Below are 25,050 nucleotides of genomic sequence, written 5' to 3'. Positions count from 1 at the left end.
TATGACAGCACATTTTAAAGAGCCCATATCACTGAAATGGTCCTCTTTTTTATATAAAAAATAAAAGGCTTTAATCTATTCGATGCATTCAAAAACACACTTATCACTATCTGGTCAACAAAGTCCGTACATGGAAGTGGACACAATGTGTTTGTGATGTCACAACCAACACATTTACATGTACCATCTTTTCAGCCTACGGCAGTTTAGCCCCGCCCACTCATGCTGTATTCATGAGGAGTGTTTGAACTCCTTTTTGAATGAAGAACACCAACAACCAATCAGAGCAGAGGTTATTTGCATATATCAGTCTTAAAGGCACAGTTAAAAACCAAGCATGTTTAATTTGTTTCATTCAAATGGATAAAAGCAGCTTATATCAAAACGAATTATAGCTTATTTTTGTACAGGAACCCTTATGAACAGTCGACCTCAGGAGAAAAAAATAAAACACAAACATTTAGGATATGGGCCCTTTAATAACTGGCTATTTATCATTTAGTTTAAAGGGCTTATATTAATAAAAAAATCTTATATGTAACATTATTAAAGTTTTAATGCATAATGATTATTTGAGCGCTCACAGCAAGAAGGGCCTGGGCTCGATTCCCAACCAAGGTCTGTTCTGTGTGGAGTTTGCATGTTCTCCCCTTGTCTGCATCGGTTTCCTCCCACAGTCCAAAGACGTGCAGTCAGGCTGATGGACATGCTAAACTGCCCCTGGGTGTGAGTGAATGTGTATGTCTGTCTGTCTGCCCTGCGATGGACTGGCGACCTGTCCAGGGTGTATTCTGCCTTCTGCCCAATGACAGCTGGGATAGGCTCCAGCACCCCCTGCGACCCAGAAGGAGAAGCGTTATAGAAGATGTGTGTGTGTGTGTTTGTTCATTTGCCAGCCCAAACCAAGTATATGTAAGCTAAGCTGCCCATTCACACCTGTGGAGTGTATCAGCTCAGACTGCTTTATGAAAGAGGCACAGTACAGGACAACCAATCAGGGCAGACCTCATTTACATATATCAAAGACACATTAAGAAACATTCTACACTGCAAAACATGGGATCTTAGCAATGGAAGATATCTTAAATCTAGTCAATATAGCTAATATTTCTCATTATGACATTGTTATAAGCATGCTATAAGATTATTCAACTTATTTCTAGACATTTTCACTTTTTTTGAGTCATTTCATCTTGTGTCTTAATCCATATCTCATTTTACTGCTTTCAAGCATGTTTTCTTAAAATATACAAAATTATCTGCATTATTCCTCAAACTACGTAAAATGATCTGCCAATGGAATAAAACACTTTTACTAGATAAAATGACTTATAACGAGTAAAAATGTCTAGAAAAAGGCTAAATAATCTTGTACTATGTCTGTCAATCGCATAATAAGAAATATCAGATATACTGGCTACATTTAAGATGTTTTCACTTCCTAAGATGATATTGTTTGTAGTGTAAGGGAAAAAAGAATTAGGACTTTCTTTTGTGCACAAACTCTCACAAACTTATTGGACCTAATTGGACCTAAAAGTGGGGGAAAAAATAGAAAAATGTAGGTCATGGGCCCTTTAATAACTGATCGTTTAGGCTTTGGTTTAACCCCTTAAAATCTCAGGCTTAATACAAATGAAGGTTTATTATTCAGTAACTACAGGGACTTCAAAGCAAACTGGCTCAGCTATTCTTGGGTTATATAAGTGTGTAATAAAACTTTGGGCCCTGGCCATTTAAGGGCTAAGTTTCAACAAAATAATAATAATAAGGCAACACTGATGTAAACTCCGCCCCTTATCCGAGCCTCTCATATGTTGCCATTTCACAGGTATCACATTGTCATGTAAGTGATTCTCACTGTCAAAGCTGCACGCTGGCCTTTTCTATAGAAATGCATTAAACTTCCAATGCAGAGATGCTGCTGTAGCCCTCCAGGGGGGCAATTACTCAGGGAAGCTTCCCCACTCTGATCCTGCTCATTATCTCTGCCTCTCTGGAGACATGCGGGGAGGAGGTTTTCAGCTTTTTGCTCCAGGAGCTTTGAGGAGCTTTGCCTGTTCCTCTTCTAGCTCTAATGATGCAACTCTACCCTCCCTAAAAACTTTGATCCCACGCATTCTGGATTCATCAGCTGTATTTCCAAAAGATGAGAACATGTTCCGGTTACTAACACTAAAATGGCTCCATCCATTAATGCTGTGATGATGATTTCAATCACCTCCATCGCTCTGACTCTGACAGGCCATTTTTGCTGATAGAGTTTTGAAATGAAACACCTGTTTCTATATTATACTATTTCTCCTATTCCTGTTCCCATTAAAATCATCAAACATTAGACAAAGTGGTTGTAAAATATAAGAAGCATATTATATTATATTATATCCCATATTTCATGCACAATGTGGGATATAAATAAACTTGCCTTGCCTTCATGCACTTTAAAATTCAAAGTAAGTGTTTTGCATATGCAAAAATAAAGCATAACAAACACAGCAACATAAATAGATGAAAGACAACAAGATCACTAAAAAATCACTACAAGCATGGAGTTCCTGTCCAGAGAGATTAATGAAAAGCAAAATAGAAATGCTTTCAAAAATAGATTCTTAACTTGAAAGTAGAGGCACCCTTGCTTTAAAAAAAAAAAATTTTTTTAAGTATAACTGCTCTCTATATATATTTCAGCTGGAGGACAAAAGTGCTTGCTTTTAAATGGACAAACTTCAATTCCAAAAGAATTTGGGAGAGTATGTGAAATGTAAATTAAATTTTCATTGCTGTATCCACAATTTAAGATTAAGCTATGTCGAGCAGAAGCTACACTATATTGGCCATTCATTCATCCATCCAAATCATTGAATTCAAGTGTTCCAGTCACTTCCATGACCGCAGGTGTATAAAGCCGAGCCCCTAGGCCTGCAGACTGCTTCTACAGACATTAGTGAAAGAATGGGTCGCTCTCAGGAGCTTCACAGCGTAGAGAGCTTCATGGAATGGATTTCCATGGCCGAGCAGCTGCATCCAAGCCTTACATCACCAAACGCAATGCAAAACATCGAATGCAGTGGTGTAAAGAGGCGCCACTGGACTCTAGAGCTGTGAAGATGTGTTCTCTGGACCAATCACGCTTCTCCATCTGGCAATCCAATGGACGAGTCCGGGTTTGGCGATTGCCAGAAGACGGTACTCTTCTGACTGCATTGTGCCAAGTGTAAAGTTTGGTGGAGGGGGGATTATGGTGTGGAGCTGTTTTTCAGGAGTTGGGCTCGGCCCCTTAGTTCCAGTGAAAGGAACTCTTAAAGCTTCAGCACCAAGAGATTTTGGACAATTTCATGCTCCCAACTGTGTGGGAACAGTTTGGGGAGTTTGGCCCCTTCCTGCTCCAACATGACTGCGCACCAGTGCGAAAGCAGGTCCATAAAGACATGGATGAGCCAGTTTGGTGTGGAAGAACTTGAATGGCCTGCAAAGATTCCTGACCTCAGAGCACCGACAGAGCACCTTTGGGATGAAATAGAGTGGAGACTGTGAGCCAGGCCTTCTCGTCCAACATCAATGTCTGACCTCATAAATGCTCTTCTGGAAAAACGGTCAAAAATTCCCCCAAACACACTCCTAAACCTTGTGGAAAGCCTTGCCAGAAGGGTTGAAGCTGTTATAGCTGCAAAGGGTGGGCCAACATCATATTAAACCCTATGGATTAAGAATGGGATGTCACTCAAGTTCATATACGAAGCCAGACTAGCGCATATTTTTGGCAATATAGTGTATAAATAAACAACATCTAGACATGGTCATCTGAAATTAGTCTGATGAGTCAACTTTTCAGAGTGTTTATGGAAATAACGGACATCTTGTTCTCAAAGTAAACGAAAAAAGGAGCATCCCAACTGTTGCCAGCATAAAGTGTAAAATCCAGCATCTGTCATGGTAGGGGAAATTTATACTGGGTAACTTGCACATCTCTGAAAGCACCATTAACACTGAAAATATGTACACATTCTAGTTTTCTAAGCAAAGTCCTTTCAGGATGTCCATGCTTATTTCAACATGACAATGCTGAGCCACATAAACGTAATTAGAGAGTTGAAGAGATAAACTAGACTGTCTGCAGTCCAGAACTGTCTTCCATTGAAAACATGTACTGCATTATAAAGCACATAATGCGACAAAAAGGCCTCACATGACTGCACAGCTGAGGACTTGAGTTATAGAAGAAAAATTCCACTTTCATTTTGCTTATTTTTCAAAGTTTCAAAAGTAAAAGCACAGTCATTATAGCTATTACACGTATTGTGTTATATTGTTTTGATAAGCAATTGAATTTCTGAAATAATTGAAACAAATGAATTTTTTTTATTTAAATGAATGCATCCACAATTTAAGAAAGGAATGACCTCCATTGTGCATTTTAAGGCTATAAATAAAACATAGCGATCTCTCAACAACCTAAAAGGACGAGGACAAAGACAAAGGCTGAACACACAGACAACAATCGAAAAAGCCTAAACCTCATCAGAAGTTAAATTAATATTTGATTAAAAAAAAGTACATGTGCTTTCTTACTGCTCACCACTGATATTTAAGAGGACTTGAAAATACCTTAAGCAAAAATGTTCCCAGTCTAAAAAACAATCATTTCATATCCAGACTGCAAACCGTCTTCAATTCCCCAGTGTTACCAGGGTCTCTGTGATGAAATCCACCATACATTTTCACTAGGATTCAAGTCATGAGATTGTCTAAGCCATGCAAGCACCTTCACCCTTTTTAGAAACCAGTCTTGAGTCATTTTGACAGTGTGTTTGGGATCATTGTCTTGTAGAAACGTTCAATTTCAGTTCACTGATGAGATGAAATTCTCCTCTAATATCTTCCAAAATTCATGTTTTCATTTCAGGCTTTTTCTTTTGGTCCATTTATCATGAAATTTATACACAATGTAAAGGGCAACAGGAATTTTCAAATTATGCCAGAAGCTGAAAAACTTTGAAAAACTGACAGCAGCAATATATATGTTTTTATATTAATAATGGAATGCATACACAACATTTAACAATTGTCATGGTCCTATAGTAGATATGGGGAAAAAGATTCCACCTGACAAAGGAAGCTTTGAAAGGTGAATTCATGCACCGTGAAGTTTGTGGTGCGACATTCCTCTGTATGATAAGAATTCTTTGCTTTAAGCTCCTGAACAGATTACATTACACAGTCAGGCCGCTGCAGATGCAGAGCTCGAAGAGCCATAAATCTAAATGGCCGAGAGCAATGTGCTCTTATTTTAAAGCTAAATGTCAATCTTCAAGGCTTTTTGCCTTAAATAGCGTGACTTATATCAATGAACAGCACACATAAATCACTGTAAAGGAATAGAAAGGAAGCTGAAAAAGTGGTGCATTATTTATTATTAACATTTAGTGCTATTAAAATTGGTTCCAATTCCTGGCACCCATGTGGAAAGTGTTTTCTAGAACATCTGTGCTTCTGTTTCTTCTTCACGATTCTTTACAATTTACATGCAGTGAAACACCACATACACACTAGTGAATACACACACACTCACTAGGAGCAATGCGCACACTTGCCCGGAACAGTGGGCAGCCCTAGGGCAGCTGGGGGTTAGGTGTCTTAGGCGATGCTCTGATATATTCATATACCATGTTCCATGATTTTACATGGTTGATAGAGTCAAAGGCTTTGATGTAATCAAATGTGTTCATAATTTCCATATAAATCAAATATATTGGTAACACTCTACTATGGCTAAATGATACACCTTATGGACAAAAGTTTTGGGACACACTTCTTAATTACTGAATTCAGATGTGTCATTTGCCACAGGTGCATAAAATGAAGCACCTAGCCATACAGTCTGCCTTTACAAACATTTGTAAAAGAATGGGTCTCTATCTGGTCTGATGGATGAGCCTGGGTTTGGTGAATGTCAGGAGAACGTTACGTGCCTGACTGCATTGTGCCATCTGTAAAGTTTGGTGGAGGAGGGATGATGCTACGGGTTTTTTTTTTTGTAGGGGTTGGCCTAGAACCCTTAGTTCCGGTGAAGGGAACTCTTAATGCTTCAACATGCCAAGACATTTTTGTCAGTTCTATGCTTCCAACTTTGTGGGGACAGTTTGGGGAAACACGGTTGAGCCCCAGCGCACAGAGCAGGGTCCATAAAGGCCTGGCTGCGTGAGTTTGGTGTGGAAGAACTTGACTGGCCCTTACATAGCACTGACCTCAAACCCATCAAACCCTTTAGAATGAGCTAGAATGGAGACTGGGAGCCAGGCCCCCTTGTCCAACATCGGCGTCTGACCTCACAAGTAGTTTTCTGGATGAATGGGCAAAAATTATAATGGACACTGCAAATTCTTGTAGGAAGCTTCCCAAAAGAGTGGACGCTGTTGTAACTGCAAAGAGGGACCAACTCCGTATTAACACCTAGGAATATTGAATGGGTTGTCTTTAAAACCTGCTGTAGGTGTAAAGAGTGTCCCAATACATTTGTCCATATAGTGTAGACTTTCATGACAACTGACATAAACCTATGAAAACACTTATAAATGCTTATTTCCGAATGCGTCATTTATCTTAAAATTTGCTTTATGATGAATAAGCTTATTGGAAAAAGCCGTTTGTCATGTATCATTCATTCTTATAAAGACAACCATTGCAATTGTTGCCAAAAGTAGATACTATATTGTGTTGCTGTATCATATCGAATTCATGTGGAAATGAAATAAAGTCAATGCACTGCTTATTTCAGCATGTTTAGCTGTGGAGTCTGTTTTGAATGATGTGCTATTAATGGCTATTAGCTGTAGAATGTGTCGGTGGTTTGTGCGATGCTGGTTTGCAGCGTTAAACTGCCGGACTGTGTGGGGTTTCCAGGCTCTGGAGTTTTCCTCTATTATTTATGACACGTTCTCTCTGACCTACTTTACAGCACAGCGGTAACCACAACTCTCTCTGTAGTTTAAACGCATCTATCTTTAACTAAGCGCAGACGCACCGTCCAACATACATCACAGCCACTCAGAAACAGGGATCCGTATGGAATGACAGAGGCAGCTAATCGCCCTCATTTGCACATGATTTCATGTGTGCAGGAAACCTGGTTAGAATGCACTCCAGCACACACACCCACTCACTCTCTCTCTCTCTCTCTCTCTCTCTCTCTCTCTCACTCTGACTCCCTCTCTCTGTCTCTCTCACCTTTTCTTCTCTCTCTTACTCTGATTCTCTCTCTCTCTCTCTCTCTCTCTCTCTCTCTCTTTGTCTCTCACCTTCTCTCTCTCTCTCTCTCTCTCCCTCTTTCTCTTTCTCTCACTCTTTCACTCTGACTCGCTCTCTCTCTTTCTCTCTCTCACTCTCTCTCTTTCTCTCTCTCTCTCTCTCTCTCTCTCTCTGTGTCTCTCTCTCTTTGTCTCACCTTCTCTCTCTCTCTCTCTCTCTCTCTCTCTCTCCCTCTTTCTCTTTCTCTCACTCTTTCACTCTGACTCTCTCTCTCTCTTTCTCTCTCTCTCTCTCTCTCTCTCTCTCTGTCTCTCTCTCTCTTTGTCTCTCACCTTCTCTCTCTCTCTCTCCCTCTTTCTCTCACTCTTTCACTCTGACTCTCTCTCTCTCTTTCTCTCTCTCACTCTCTCCCTTTCTCTCTCTCTCTCACTCCGACTCTCTCTCTCTCTCTGTCTCTGTCTCTCACCCTCTCTCTCTCTCTGTCTCTCACCCTATCTCTCTCTCTCTCTCTCTCTCTGTCTCTCACACTATCTCTCTCTCTCTTTCTCTCTCTCTGTCTCTCACCCTCTCTCTTTCTCTCACTCTCTTTCTCTCTCTTTCTCTCTCGCACTCTTTCACTCTGACTCTCTGTCTCCCTTTCTACCTCTCCTCCTCTCTTTGTCTCTCATTCTCCCTCTCACTCTCACTCTTACTCTCACTCTCTCTCACTCTCGCTGTCTCTCTCTCTCTTTCTCTTTTTCTCACTCTCTCCACAACAAAGCACAAAAAATATGAATATCAAAAGTTAATCAAAATAAATAAATAAATAAATAATAATAATAAAACAAAATACAAATTAAGATCAATATACGATAATGCAATAATTAAGAGGAGAAAGTGTTAATTATCAATTAATAGTATAAAAATATATTTAATAATAAAACAAAACCTATTGAATATGTGTATGTAGTTTATAACAGAAAAGAAAAAAAAGTAGGTGACTAAGAAGGAAAAAAATAAAATGAAAAAGGGCGTCTATATTATAGCTGTACATATAGAACTGTGAGTAAAGGCTGCGGTGTGGAGTGTATGGCACACATATCTGGCTGCAGTGGAGACTGATGGATGCTCTCCTGATATAATTTCTAATTTATCTTCATCTCCCAACATCCTGAAGTTGTTTATCTGTTTTTCAAATTGGTTAAAATATTTTTTTTATAATAGATTCATATTTTTGGCAGTTTGGTAGGAAGTGCACCTCTGTCTCTACCTCACCTGTCCTGCAGTGACCACACACTCCCTCCTCTCTCGCTAGCCAGGACTTTTTAAACCTGCCTCTCTCGATGGCCAGGCTGTGGTCACTGAGCCTGTAGTTGGTGAGGATCCATCTCTGCTTCATATCTTGGACAGTAATAAGATATTCAGCCAGTCTGTATTCGTGTTTTAGGGTCAGGAAGCAGGTCAGTCTGTTTTGTGAGTGAGTTTGGTGTTTCCAGTGTTCCAGGTAGGTATTTTTGCTTTGTTTAAAAATTTGGTTCACTCTGATTGGTGTTTGGGAAGCAGTGCTGGTCAGAGATTTTGGGTTGTTGGGAGGTCAGTGAGGTGGTCAATCTCTGTATGAGCTGACACAGGGGGCTCTTTTCAGGGTCCAGCTCCTGGGATTGGAGTGCCTGAAACTACAATGTTCTTTTGGGACTTGATTGAAGGTGCATCCAAAGTTTAAGTGTTCTTTTTTCAATGTTCATGATTAGAGGGAATCGGCCTAATTCAGCCCTGTGAGCATTCGTTGGTGTTTTTCTTTGGACATTTAAAATCATTCTGCAAAATTCTACATGCAGGACTTCAGTGGGATGCTTGTCCCATCTAGTGTAGTCATGATGACTAAGTGGACCCCAGGCTTCACTACCATACAGCACAATGGGCAGGACTAGACTGTCAAAGATCTTTGTTCAGATTCTAATTGGGATGTTAATCTTGTAGAGTTGTTTCCGGATTGAGTCGAGGCTCTGCAGGCCTTTCTTTCAGTGCATTCACTGTCAGACTGAAGCCTCCTGAGGCGCTAATCTTTAGCACCAGGTAATCATAGGAAGCGTTTGATCGAGGGCGGTGTCTCCTAGATTGAACATATATCTGCTCTACTGAGATCTGGCTTTCTTTTGGAAGATCATGATCACTTGCTCTAGCAGATCCAAGTGCGGCTGTAGCCCCTTTTCAGTGGGCGACAGCAGCGCAAGGTCGTCTGCGTAGAGGAGAAATGTAACTTCCATGTGGTTTAGTGTCAGGCCAGGTGATGCAGATTGCTCCAGTAACACCGCTAAATCATTAATGTATATGTTAAATAGAGTAGGGGACAAGCTGCAGCCCTGCCTGACACCACACCCTTGAGTGAAGAGATCTGTCATTTTATTGCCAATTTTCATTCCACATTTATTATTGACATACACTGATTTAATGATGTCACTGACTTTACCCCCTACACCGTTTTGGAGAATTTTGTGATATAAACCTTCTTGCCAAATAGAATCAAATGCTTTTTAAAAATCTATAAAACATGCAAAAACTTTTCTCCTATTCTGTTGGTGAATGTGCTGGTGGATTAGGGTGTCTAGGGTGTAAATGTGGTCGGTAGTGCGATGACTTGGTAGAAAGCCAATTTGTCCTTTACTCAAGACAGTGAGTTTGGTAAAGAAGGCCTGTATTTGGGTGTTAATAATACAGCAGGAAACCTTCCCCAGGTTACTGCTCACACAGATGCCTAGGTAGATATCAGGGTCCAGTTTGTCTCCACTTGGGGAAATAAGCCCCCAGCACCAGATCTCAGGAAAGCAGCCGGACTGGAGAACAATGCTGAACAAATTGAGCAGCAGCTTATCTCTCTCCCTTTCTCTCTCTCATTCTCTCTCTCTCTCTCTCTCTCTCTCTCTCTCTCTCTCTCTCTCATTCTCTCGCTCTCTCTCTATCTATCTCTCTATCTCTCTCACCCTCTCTCTTTTTCTCTCTATCTCTCTCTCCCTTTCTCTCTCTCATTCTCTCTCTCATTCTCTCTCTCTCTCATACTCTCTCACTCTCTCTCTATCTCTCTTCCCCTCTCTCTCACTCTTTCTCTCTATCTCTCTATCTATCCCTTTCTCTCTCTCATTCTCTCTCATTCATTATCTCTCTCTCACTCTTCCCCTTTCTCATTCTCTCCCTCTCTCTCTCTCTCTCTCTCTCTATCTCTCCCTCTCTCTCTCTCTCTCTCTCTCTCTGTAGTGTAAAATATTTGATTGATAAAATTTGTAATAAAATTTGATTTTATTAAACGTATAAGTTAACAGAATTTAACACATTGATTCTCATTCTGCTGATTGTGAACTGCTAGAACTTCTTCGTTAAATCAACAGATCTTTTTTTACAGTGGTATATACACTTGTGTGCCGAAGTTTGAACACCCCTGGTCAGATGACATGTTTTGTTGGTTTTCTAGGTAAAAATAAGTTCACTCATCCTGAAATTAGATTTTTCTGCAAATCGTAGAGCATTCTATTTTTGGCTGGGTTTAACATACTGGAAAAACATAAAGTGAAAAATGTGCCATAACTTGTGTGAGGTCTGTATAGGATGTGTTAACTTTAACCTATTTTCACTTAGCAAATCAACAAATCATGTCATGTCATGTCTCAAACCTTGCCATAGGGCTGTATAAGTGACCATATATCTCTGAATAAATATAAGAATGTAACATAGTAACATGGTAGGACATTCTGTGTGTGCTTTTGCTGGTGAAAACACTACATAACATTATTAAATTACATTATTAAATACAAATAAACTTCATTTATTGATTAACTACAACAGGTATTGGATGACCTTTGTTTGCACAGCATGTATATATATATATATATATATATATATACACACACACACACACACACACACACACACACATGTTCCATCAGCAGTGCTCTGCTCGTGCTTAGTGCAGCTGCTCTGCTTAGCCATGCTGCAGTAAAAGCCACTGAGGGATAGAGGGGGATTCCAGTAATAGTTGCAAGAGCTACTGCAGTCATTGCACACACAGAAACCGAGTTTGTATTTCTGTCTTTGTGGGGTTTTCCATGGTCTTCTGTATCAGTATGTGTAAATGCTGCTGTGCTCAGCCTAACCCAGCCCTCACCTTAACGTCGGCTTTAACCTCTTTTACCGTTTATAATCAAATCTGCAGTTTTTGGAGGTAAAATGCTTTTTTTTTAATTGAGGAGAGCAGCCAAAAATCCTAATAACCACTTACTTCATGTTTTCATTATTCTGGGGGCGATTTACTCATGAAGATCTACACACATACACTTGACATACATATACCACTCCACCTCCTCCTCCTCTTACTATTACTACCACTATTACTGCTACTACTACATTAATGTTAATAATATTATTAACAACAATAATAATATTTTTATTATTATTATTGTTATCATTATTAGTTTTTTTGCATATATATATATATATATATATATATATATATATATATATATATATATATATGCACTTTTTAAAAAGATGTTTGGACCAATAGAAATGCTCCAAAACTGCTTTAAAAATGTCGTTATCTTCCATTTAAGCATAACCCTCTATTGCACAATGTTGCCTCAGGGCAGCAAACTCATTTTTCCCACTTTACAAAAGCATATTACATATTTTAACAGTCAAGGGAAGAGTTGAGTCAGTCAATAAAAAGCATGTACTTGGCCATACTGCCTCTTATTGGGCACTTTTAAACCTCTTTTCTAACATTCAGTATCGATTAATGAGTAATGAGAATTTGCAGAAATAGGTTTGCTGCCTTGAAGCAACACTGTATGACAATGGTATGGATTTAGACTTCAGAGAACTCGGCTCTATGTTATTTCTCCCTATTGTCTCATAATGTTGCCTCAAGGCAACATACTCCAAAAAACCCCTACACACATTTTTTAATAACGTTTTTGAATGTAATAATTAGGACACAGTATTAATAATCATAATATATGATTGTATAATAATCAAGGACCATTTTATGCAAGAAAGTGTAGTTTTTAAATTGTCCTCGTAATGCGTACAGTAGAGAGTTAAAAATGTTCTACGTACACTATATTTCCAAAGGTATTCACTCACCCATCCAAATGATTGAATTCAGGTGTTCCAATCACTTCCATGGCCACAGGTGTATAAAGCCGAGCCCCTCGGCCTGCAGACTGCTTCTACAGACATTAGTGAAAGAATGGGTCGCTCTCAGGAGCTCAGTGAATTCGAGCGTGGTACTGTGATCGGACGCCACCTACGCAAAGTCCAGTTGTGAAATTTCCTCGTTACTAAATATTCCACAGTCGACTGTCAGTGGGATTATAACAAAGTGGAAGCGATTGGGAACGACAGCAACTCAGCCACGAAGTGGTCGGCCATGTAAAATGACAGAGCGGGGTCAGCGGATGCTGAGGGGCATAGTGTGCAGAGGTCACCAACTTTCTGCAGAGTCAATCGCTACAGACCTCCAAACTTCATGTGGCTTTCAGATCAGCTCAAGAACAGCGTAGAGAGCTTCATGGAATGGGTTTCCATGGCCGAGCAGCTGCATCCAAGCCTTACATCACCAAGCGCAATGCAAAGCGTGGAATGCAGTGGTGTAAAGCGCTGCCACTGGACTCTAGAGCAGTGGAGACGTGTTCTCTGGAGTGACCAATCACGCTTCTCCGTCTGGCAATTCGAAGGACGAGTCTGGGTTTGGTGGTTCCCAGGACAATGGTACTTGTCTGACTGCAGTGTGCCAAGTGTAAAGTTTGGTGGAGGGGGGATTATGGTGTGGGGTTGTTTTTCACGAGTTGGGCTCGGCCGCTTAGTTCCAGTGAGAGGAGCTCTTAATGCTTCAGCACCAAGAGATTTTGGGCAATTTCATGCTCCCAACTTTTGGGGACCAACTGCTCCAACATGACTGCACACCAGTGCACAAAGCAGGTCCATAAAGACATGGATGAGCGAGTTTGGTGTGGAAGAACTTGACTGGCCTGCACAGAGTCCTGACGTCAACCCGATAGAACACCTTTGGGATGAATTAGAGTGGAGACTGTGAGCCAGGCCTTCTCATCCAACATCAGTGTCCGACGTCACAAATGCGCTTCTGGAAGAACAAAAATTCCCATAAACACACTCCTAACCCTTGTGGAAAGCTGTATAGCTGTAAATAGCTGTAAAGGGTGGGCCAACATCATATTAAACCCTATGGATTAAGAATGGGATATCACTCAAGTTCATATGTATGTGAAAGCAGACGAGCGAATATTTTTGGAAATATAGTGTATATATATTTTTTAAACCTAACCCCAATCATAACCTCAGGAACCAAGTAGAAGTGCACAAAAAACAATCACTACACATGAATACACACACTAACTCACTCCTCAGGCACGCCCAGATCCACGTTCCAGCAACTCCATTATTCGCGAGTGAGATTAATTACCTTAAAGCTAATAAAAGCTAATTGCAGCACATCTTGCACACAAATGCAGCGACTGCCAGTGGTAGTGCGAGAGAGCGGACGCTATAAAATTTGCCTCAAGCAGAATGGCTGCGGAGCAAATGGCTGACTAATTATTTTTTCAGCCCGTGTTTAATTGCATGCCCAACTCAGGCAGATTCACCAAACCCATCAGCCTAGTGAAGCATTTAGCCTTTAGCTCATGTCGTTCCAGTAACATGTTCATTGACTGATGCGAGCAGCTTCTCCTGTGTGGAATAAAACCTTCAGCTCATGCTCAATAAAATCCTCTGCCATTAATACGTCTTCTACTTGCACCGCAATAAAAACACATGCACTTAATACTAAACACTGAATATCTGATTAACGTTCTTTCATTTAACTTCCCATCTGTTACTGCTTCTTGTTTTGCACTGTGAAAGAGCAGATAAAGACTTTTCAACCACCTAATCCCCGACTTATGATTCCATTTGTATGTATGGACTCATATAAAAGTCATACACAGACGTGCGGTTGTGTGCAAAGGTTTGTGCACCTCGGCCGAATGACATCATCGATTATTGAAGTGAAAACAAACACCAGCTCTGCAGCAGACTATTAAACAATAATAATAAAATGTCAATAAACAGGTATTTTATAATTGATAAAAATTTTTTGTCCTATTTTTTTACATGAATCCAACATAAAGTGCCTATGTTTACTTCTTTCCACTTCAAAAATCAACAAACTATTTAATTTGGCCAGGTATATATAAATATTATTGTTATATAGATATGTAAGTAACTATATGTAATAATAACATGGCCATATGAATTGTACATAATGTTGCTGACAGAACAAACCTTTTTGCCCCCGTTTTACTCATTTTTTTTCAGAAATGTTTTTTTTTTACAATTTGTTGGGTTTTTTTTGTTGGTTTTTTTTTTTTTTTTTTTTTTTTTACAATATTTGAATTTCACCATGACTAGATCAATAGAAATGTTCCAAAAGTGCTGGGAAAGTCTGAGACCATCCTTCGTTTATTTAATTTTCAGTGTGCTTGATGAAAGATGCAATTAATTTCAGGAGATTTTCCTGAGGAGATTACATATAAAACAATCCATATATTCCTTTATTCAAAAAATCATGTGCGTAAATCTAAACACAACCAAAATGTATTTGAGATTATTTAGACTGTGAGAGGCAGAAAGTGCCTCCAACTTCCAAGACTGAACTTTTTAAGGTGTGGAAAAAATATCCCTGCAGATTTATTGGCGAAACTGAAAACCTTGTATGTCCATGGTTGTCATTTTTTATATTTTTTTGATGTTTAATGTTTTGATTTTTTATGAGGATTAAACCAATAGAATTGCTTCAAAAATATTTTGCCATTTTCTGACGTTAAAGCTTAAGAATGTTCTCCTGTAAACATAAGTATCTATATGTGACCTAATTTTTGTAAACCTGACCCCAGGAACCTCAGAAACCTCAGGAACCAAAAAGGAAATGCATGAAAAACAATCACACATGAATACACACGCTAATTCACTCCTCATGCACACCCGGATCCAAGTTCCAGCTACTTTTTCTGAGGAGATTAGATATAAAATCATCCGTATAATCCTTTATATATTAAAAAAAAATTGTGTAAATCCAAACACGACCACAATGTGTTTGGGATAACTGAGATTGTGAGAGGCAGAAAGTTTAACCAACTTCTAAGACTGAACTTTGGTTTGGAAAAATAATCCCTGCAGATTTCTTTGAGAAACTGAAAGCGAGTCTCCTGAAAAAGCACAGAAGCTGTAATGAATGAAAAGAGTGGCACGCTAAATACTGAAAAGGACGAATGAGATATTATATTTAACTGTTGAGGCCTCTGCATATTTCTAATAAATATATTTTCTGCATTTAATGGCCATTTCGACTGGAAATGAAATACATGAAGGGTGGCATCTTATTGTGCACAGCACTGAATATGAGCAATCTCTGTTCAAACATCTAGAATTTCTGTGGAGCACATATATATCAGTATGCGTCGTCTTTCAGTCCATGGTAAATGGTAGCGTTCTGCCTCGTGTCCTTTCCAGATTTGCAATGTGACTGAGGCAGCTGTCTAGACACGAGCGGCGTCTGCAGCGTCCAACCTGCCTCTACCATCTGAATAATAATGACCTGTCAGATGGATAAGAGGAATAAAGGATCGTCTAGCTTAAAAACAGCTGTCCAACTTGAATTCACACAGATTCATCTCCGTTACAGTGTGCCGTGTAGCCCAGTCTCTTCATAGGATCGGTCATATCCCACATCCTCATCAGCACTAAGTCAGCCCTCCCTTTCAGTCAGGAATTTGGTCGTCCTTCCTTTGTATGTTTTCGTGTTTCCATCTCCATTTTTAATTTGCCATCCTGTTCTTCTGTGAGGTTCATTCTCTTTTGTTAGTTTCAGCAAAAAGAGCCCATATTCAATATTTTCTTGCATTTTCCTCTTTTTATGTACAAAAGCAATGTCCTTTGGATTAAAGAAATCTTTTGTTACTGTGTCTTCAAGCCTGTTTTATGCAAATGGACTCTGTTCTTATTGGCTACCTCACACCAAATGCGGCCCAGGCTATAATATGAACAACAAACTGTCAAGATACCCCTGATAAAAACATATGTTTTGCGGATTTTCAAAGTTAAAATAAATTAACATTCTTCTACAGGAAACAAAATTAAATATGGTATTTTTCTGTTAATTTCAGCTTATTTGATATTAAATAATAATAATAATAATAATAATAAATATATATATATATATATATATATATATATATATATATATATATATATATATATATGTGTGTGTGTGTGTGTGTGTGTGTGTATATATATATATATATATATATATATATATACACACACATTTCACATGTGAACACACATATACAAATATGAACTTCAGTGACATCCCATTCTTAATCCATAGGGCTTAATATGATGTTGGCCCACCCTTTGCAGCTATAACAGCTTTAACTCCTCTGGGAAGGCTTTCCACAAGGGTTAGGAGTGTGTTTATGGGATTTTTTGACCGTTCTTCCAGTCATGTTGGAACAGGAAGAAACCGTCCCCAAACTGTTCCCACAAAGTTGGGAGCATGAAATTGTCCAAAATATCTTGGTACTGAAGCATTAAGAGTTCCTTTCACTGGAACTAAGGGGTCGAGCCCAACTCCTGAAAAACAGCCCCACACCATAATCCCCCCTCCACCAAACTTTACACTTGGCACAATGCAATCAGACAAGTACTGTTCTCCTGGCAACCGCCAAACCCAGACTCGTCTATCGGATTTCCAGAGGGAAAAGTGTGATTGGTCACTCCAGAGAACACGTCTCCACAGCTCTAGAGTCCAGTGGCGGCACTTTACACCACTGCATTCGGCAATTTGCATTGTGCTTGGTGATGTAAGGCTTTGTTATAAAACCACAGACAGTTGACTGTAGAATATTTAGAATTCACTGAGCTCCTGAGAGCGAGCCATACTTTCACACTTTCACATTCACATTTGATATTTATATATACACCGCACAGTGTCGCAGTGGGTAGCACTGTAGCCTCACAGCAATTTCCCGCCCGGGTGACCGGGGTCCTCTCTGTGTGGAGTTTGCATATTCTCCCCGTGTCTGCGTGGGTTTTCTCTGGGTTCTCTGGTTTCCTCCCACAATCCAAAGACATGCAGTTAGCCCAATTGGACCAATTGGATTGCATGTGTCTGTGTGTGTGTCTGTCTGTCTGTCTGCCCTGTGATGGACTGCCAACCTGTCCAGGGTATATCCTGCCTTTCGCCCGATGACCGCTGGGACAGGCTCCAGCACCCCCACCATGACCCTGAGGGAGAAGCAGCTTAGAAAACGTGTGTGTGTGTCTTTATATATATATATATATATATATATATATATATATATATATATATATATATATATATATATATATATGCCGCACCCTTGGTACAGGCAGATAAACAGTAATTGTGCATTAAAATATTAAAATAAATAAAATATATGTATATAATATACATAAAATAGTGATGTGGGAAAACCTTCAACTGCTTCTCTCCTCTGAATGGATGCTTTAGAAGGCTGCAGTTATCCATTCGTTTCCTGACATCCATGATTTAATGTCTTTCCCACATCTTCCACTCTTTTATAACTCTGCTACAGACTCTCTGCAGAAATAAGACTCCTCTTCAGTTAAAATTTAATGGGCGGGGCCAAACTGCTGTAGGATTTAGTCTTCGTTAGTTGTGCTCATGGTTGTGACATCACAACCATGGTCAGTTCAAAATGGGTAGTGTTTCCATATATTCCATATATGTTTTAAAACATTGTTTAAAAGAATATTTATGTCTCACATCAAACTCGTAGATTCTCTATAGTATGGGCCCTTTAAGTAATCTGCTTTTGTGTTATCGGGTTGTTTTACCTTTGTTTATGCACGGCTATTCAGGCTGCTTTGTTCTACTGAGGTATTTCTTTGTTTTAGTTGTCCCTGACGCGCCTGCTTTGTTCTATGTTTTGAATGTAAATTCTTTGTTTCCCTCGCCGATGAGTTCAAAAGGGCTCAGTGGGCTCCTCAACTTATTTATCTTTGCTTAATGCCTACAACAGCAAGGCCTCCTATGCCTTGTTTCTTAAGCAGGTCCTTTGTCTCTCCTTCAGATTGCCGTGGAATTTGAATTAAAGCCGTTGTAATTTGTCCACAGCTTTGCACATCCTGGACTGGCCTCAGAGGCCGCGGCAAATGAATGGAATTCATCTCACATCCATTACCAGACAAACACTGCAGATTGGTTTTTGTTGTTGTTCTTGTCTCCTAATTTTCCATTTTCGCTCTCATTTGTGAAAAGACATACTTCAATGTGTTCGCTTATGGAACATGGACCGGGTGTCAGTCAGCATCATTTTACTGATTATGTGAATATTAGTATTCAAACCACATCAGCATAGTCCTCACTAAACACCACCAGTATAAACAGGATTGAACACTTTAATGCTTAACGTTTAAGGTCTACAGTTAGTGTTGTCATGTATGTGAGTTCAAAATGAGTTCAAAAGGGCTGAGTGGGCTCCTCAACTCAATTATCATCACTTAAAGCTGGCTAATGCATACAACAGCAAGGCCTCCTATGCCCTGTTTCACAAGCAGGCCCTTCGTCTGTCCATCAGATCGCAGAGGAATTTGAATTAAAGCCTTTGTAATTTGTCCACAGCTTTGCACATCCTTAATACTTAATACCGCATGACGGTCATAGTCAATCGTCAAATCCGAGTGAGGAAAACATGGTACAGATATAATTTGACTCACAAATACAAGTCATTTAATTATGTATGGGCAGGGGGGGGGCAGCCCACCGTGAGAGTAACGCCTCTTTTAGCCCTATATATTAAAAAAATAAATAAATATATATATATATATAAAAATATTTCTATAGACATTGAAAAAAGACTAAAATATGAAATGCTGTAAAGGCCTGAAATTAAATAAAACACATTAAACAAGTCAGAAATGAAATACAATTAAGAAAAACATACACAGAAAACATCTATCAGGTTATTGAAATGTAGTCTTAATTGACTGAAAGGTGAATGATTCAGCATTTTAGCAACAAATAAAACAAGACAGCTATGAAAATTTTAAAAAGACACAAATCTTTAATGTTTAGTATAATGGAGGAAACGCCATCATACATACAGTATCATCCACATAAAAACAAATTCTCCATGTGTTTTCCAGCCTCAGTAACACTATATATACAAAAGCACTGGTCCAAGGACTGAGCCTTGTGGTACCTCATTAACAATTTCCAAGATTTGTAATTGTTTACAAATATAGTATGGACTGAAACTTTAGAATCGGAGCTTAAGCATTTGTTTTAAAGAGTTATGAATGAGAAATGCTTAAAAGAGGATTGTAACTACAATAGTAACTGGACTGGACTATCTATGGCAACTCTAAATGCTAATTCTAATGAAAGGCCTTCTGTGAAATCCCAGAGGTGAAGCTGCCTTGAAAAGTCTATCATCCCTATAATATGAATAAGGGGGTATTTGTCTATGTGAGTTTGTGGTCAAACAGAGGGCTCAGGTTCACCAGTCTTGGCTGCAGTCCTCCAAGCTGACTCTGCAGGACAGAAAAGCGACTCACCCTCCTGACCCAGCTAGCACTGGAGCGTCTGCTGCCTGACAGCACGCCACCACGCCAAGATAACACACAGCGGCTCCCACTGCCTCTGTCTAACCCCCTGCTAATCGGCGTGCACACACGCTGTGCCATCGTCCAGCCAGGAATTCCCCTAGGGGCTCTTCGTCCTCCTCTCCATCACCTCCACCCACACCCAGAATAACTTCAGAGAGGATAATTCAGCTTTTTGTCTCTTTGTGCGCCACAGGAGATGTTCACTCCGGAGTGTAAATTCAAGGAGTCCGTGTTTGAGAACTATTACGTCATCTACTCGTCCATCATGTATCGACAGCAGGAGTCGGGCCGGGCCTGGTTTCTGGGCCTTACTAAAGACGGCCAGGTCATGAAGGGCAACCGGGTGAAGAAAACCAAGCCCTCCTCACACTTTCTACCCAGACCCATTGAAGGTAGTGCATTTCTTATTTAACTGTTTGATTGATGTACAGTGAAAATGAATAGATATGTTTATATATATATGTGTATTTCTGCAAAATGTACTGCACAGTTGCTGTTTATTTGGTTAATTTAGCATATTGGCTAAAATAATATATAAATATATTAATATTAATAGTTGTGTTATTAATATTATATTATTATTATTATTATATTATAAGGATGGCCAAAAGTAATGGCACATTTTATATTTTATGTTTTATTTCTTCCAATTGCATTTGAATCACATTGATTTTTGCAGTGCACAGTATTCAAGCTTGTATGGGATTATCAAAATATCTGTTTCTTCAACCTCCCACACACTAGTAACAGCTCAAAATGTGAAATTTCACAATTCTTGGGAAAACACATTCATAAAATTTCCACAGTTTGATGTATCACTCAATGTATTCTTTTTATTTATTTTATTTTATTTTTATTTTGTCCTATTTATGCACCAGTTTAGTCATGTCCACTTCCGCTCTATTGCTAAGTCTTCCCTTTTTACATGATGCTGCCAAGCTGGGAGGGTGAAGCCTTGTACAAGCTTCTGTTGAGAAATGTGAAAGTCCACCACATCTTTCCAAACTGCTGCTAAAGCAACTGGACAGCTCAACACGCTTGGAGGAGAACATTAACTGTCAATTCTGTTACATTTGCGAGTTTGCAAGTTGTTCTGTGTATTTTTGTTGTTCTTTCAGTAAAAAAATGAAAAAAATCCAGGTATAGGTTTTTATGTAAATGTCATGTTTTTTGCTTAAACACCAAAGATATTTATTATTATAGTCTAAAAACATAAAGATATTGTCATATGCAAAAATTGTATCACTCCTGCCAAACTACATGTTTTGTTGATTTTCTAATTGGAACTGAGTAAGTGCTTCTAAAATAAAAACTAAAGTAAAATGTGACTTTTTTGACAAATTTACTGCAAATTATATATATATATATATATATATATATATATATATATATATATATATATATATATATATATATACATATTTCCAGTATGATAAATTCAGCAAATAAACAGTAATTATGCATTGAAATCTACAGAAGTGAAAATAAGTGGAAACAAGTAAACACATCCTCTACAGAGAACACACTTAAATATAACATAAATTTTATTCAACATATTGGAACAAAAAATAAAAACAAAATATTACTTTTTTCCGACCCACATTTTAAGTTCTTTTTTCGGCAATATCTCAAATTCAGTAAATAAACAGTAATTGTACTTTAAATTGTGCTGAAGGATGTGTTCACTTGTTTTCACTTAGAAAGCCTAAATTGGCAACACTGCAAACTTTATTCCATGTGCAAAATATTCACACTGTCCCAGATTTGCATTACATTCTCGTGCAAATTTGTTATGTACAAAATTATAAATCTGACTTTAGTGTCTGACAGTTTTGTGTCTGTGTTTGTTTTGCAGTCTGCATGTACAGGGAGCCTTCGCTGCACGAGATCGAAGAGAAGCAACGCTCCAGGAAAAGCTCAGGAACTCCCACCATGAACGGAGGCAAAGCGGTCAACCAGAACTCCACATAGCAGGGCCTGAACACACATACACACACACACATACACACACACAAACATACACACATACACACAACCTGCCCAAGCCCTGACACCTCGAACCACGGAAACCACGGAAGCCACAGAAACACAGACCCACACACTCTACCAGGACGACAAGCGGCTGCTCAAACTGTCAGAAGAACTCGGAGGGAATAAGTGCAAGCAAACGTGTATTCTCGACCAGGACTTGAACTCATATTTTATGCAAAAAAAAGAGAAGAAATGAAACAAAAAACACATAAAAAAACATTAAAACAAACAAAAAAAAGGGTAAACAGCAACGAGCAGTAGGTTGATTCACAACAATAGTACTCTTCCTAACAATATTGTTTTGAATTGATGCTGTGAACAAATAACAACAACAGAGCTTTAAATCATTCTCATGTGTTACGATGATTCCTGAATGCTCTTACACCTCCTTGTGCTTGCGCCTCCTTCTCGGGGACGAGAATATTGTTTCTTGACCTTTTCTTCTCCACTTTCCACGACTTGGTTTGAGTGTTGTTGTTATTATTATTATTATTATTTTTATTATTATTATTTACTTTCCAATTTGCTTAAAGGTGAATGCACTTTTGCACTCTGGACACTGGAGTGTTGGATAAGGGTGAATGTATAAGAATCTGATTTATAATGACTGTATTATAATTGCATTTCTGAGATTTCATGGGTGGGACTGTTAGCTGGAAATGAGGATGCTGTGTGAGGGGGACTGTTGATCTACCCTGCATATGAAACAGGACAGGGTGCAGCTAGATTTTGGGCTTAAAGGAATACTTGATTGTTTTCCAACCCAATTTGCACATGGCGCATCTATAGCATACGGTTAATTATCACAGATGAGAACTTCTACATGTTTCTGAGCACTTAACCCTAACAACTGTATGTTAATGTTGTGAATTGTTTCACATGTTGGTCAAGTACGATTCCATTTACAAAGCATTTATGCATTGTAGTTGCTGTTTTTTCAGGAGACCATAGGCATGTCGCCATTCATTTTCAGATATCATTTTAGGAATTTTTTGACGAGGCCACAAAAATGATGATGGTGTTTCATTCTAGAAGAATGCTATGATTAGGATAAGGCCACCTCAGTTCGTATTGATTTTCTCTTCTCCTGGATCTGAGTGCTAAACTTTGGTAGGCCTTGTAATAATTACTGGTTGTTATGATGTATAAACCATGTCTGTAAATTAAACCGTTCTTGAGTTAAGAAGCCTAGAAAAAAGCCATGCAAACAGCAGGTTAGGGGTTCTGAGAGTTTAAGAACAGACCAACCATTCCCCTTAAACAGACCGAAGCAAAGTCTAACGTGGGCCTCTTACTGAGAAGTGATTGTCTGTTGTATTTACCTGCTACAGATGCCGCAAATAGAGATTTGGTTTAAAAACGCTGGAGTGTTCCTTTAAGCTGGGCTTATTTATTCATCTTACAGACATACCTTCTTCACAGCTTTCTGACTCACAGCTCTGGATTGAGTACAGATAGTTTAAGTGCATGTTTGTGTGCCCCGTCGACTGCAGCTTGTCTGCTTCACCTGGAACACGACACAGTTTAACACGTCGGACGGCCCTGAGAATCTGTAAATAGCCAGAAACTGAATTTGGTGGATTTTCCATCCAAAAATGTCCTGGCGCCCATCCCAGACGCTTGTGTTTGTCTCGTAATTCAGATGAGCACTTCTGAGCTAGAGCAAAGCTGACTTAAACCCAGCTTACGCCTCGACAGACGGTGAAATAACTACTCTATACCTCCTTTCCCAAGCATTCTCCAACTCAGGAAGCCCTAGTCTGAGGTTATAACGTTGTTTAGCACTACCACTAGCCCTGTCCAGCCCAAAGCACAAAGACTGGCCACTAGTGTGGCTCCTTGTTGAGGGGCTTCCAGGCTGGAGGTATGGACAGGGTGGGTGGGTGTTTGGTCTGTGGTGGGGGACATGCAGGAGCTGCATTACAGCAATGCTCTATTTAAAACATTATGCTATTCACCAGTCTTCCACTAGGGCAGCAATGAGCGCTGAGCCCGAGTCTATCGTGAAAGAAAGAGCGAAGGAAAAACGTGCAAAAATAGCGAAAGACTCAAACGCATGAATCAGGAATGCTGTGTTTCTTCTTAATGTTGAGTGGGCAGGTCATTTGGGGGGGATAAGAAACGAGGAGGAGAACGTTCCTTCCAATAGAGATGGAAAAGCAGGAATTGGTTGTAAAAAAAAAAAAAACGTGGGTTTCATTTTCTTGCTGTGTAAAAAAAAAAAAAAAAACCTAAACAAAAAAAAAACAGAACTGTTTATTTTTCATGTTTGCAGATGTTTTCACCTTACTGAAACACTATCATATTATGCATTATGAACTATGAGATGTATAAAAATATGCATTGATATTACAAAGCAGAATGACATTAGGGATTGTTTAAGAATAAAGGTATGATACCAAGCTTTCATTTCGGCATCTCTGCAGTGTCTCCACATATATCAGTACTCATTTTTTGTTCAGTGCAGATCATCTCGTGTGACACGCCCAACTAAGGAGCTCCGGGCCAAACAACAAATATTGTGGTGATGACACATTTGCTCATTCATTAATGAGGATTACTGACAAGTTTTCCCACCTTCACGATGTAGGCTCCTTAATTTGCATGCACCAGTGGAGCACAACGTAATTCCACGGAAAATATTAGCTGCTCTGTTAGTGCTAATTGCTAACACTCTGGCAGTAAAATTCCTAGTAAGACCCTGAGGTTAAATGTTATTTTCTAGTGTTTCCAGACATCGGGCCTCATTCACCAAAGTCTTCCTAAATTTTTTCTTAAATTTGGGCCCAATCCCATTTCACCCCTCGCCCCTACCACTTAGCCCTAATCCAGCCATGTTGCGTGTTCATGTCTAGGGGCAGGGTGTCCTGATGTTTGTTGAGGTAGAGGGGTAGGGCAAAGTGTTAGGCCTACATGGTACCTCCAAACTGAGGTTTTTCAGAGGCTCACTCCAAACAAAAAAAGCACGATGACTGTCTGAAACCCACAAATGTGAGAAAAAATCACAGTAACCCTTGTTTTATCTTACTTTTATGTCAATTTAATGTATTATGGTCCTTTTCTTCATGACAAGCGTAAAAAATAATAATAGTT

The 25,050-nt window shown here is 39.2% G+C and overlaps 1 protein-coding gene across 5 annotated transcripts in view; it reads left to right on the top strand.

Annotated features, from left to right (window-relative positions):
• fgf12a (fibroblast growth factor 12a) overlaps nt 1-24,366 on the top strand; it is a 92,688-nt gene extending 68,322 nt beyond the window's left edge. For all 5 annotated transcript variants that reach the window (XM_017712246.2, XM_017712245.2, XM_037530863.1 and 2 more), the window contains 2 exons: nt 20,120-20,318; nt 21,782-24,366. In XM_017712246.2, coding sequence (XP_017567735.1) covers nt 20,120-20,318; nt 21,782-21,897 — 315 coding nt within the window. In that variant the 3' untranslated portion in view covers nt 21,898-24,366. The remainder of the gene's footprint in view (nt 1-20,119; nt 20,319-21,781) is intronic.
• The last annotated feature ends 684 nt before the right edge of the window (nt 24,367-25,050 follow it).

Source organism: Pygocentrus nattereri, chromosome 19, assembly GCF_015220715.1.
Source record: "Pygocentrus nattereri isolate fPygNat1 chromosome 19, fPygNat1.pri, whole genome shotgun sequence".
Lineage (NCBI taxonomy): Eukaryota > Metazoa > Chordata > Actinopteri > Characiformes > Serrasalmidae > Pygocentrus > Pygocentrus nattereri.
Note: the sequence above shows the minus strand (reverse complement) of the source record. Positions and strands in the feature narration are given on the sequence as shown.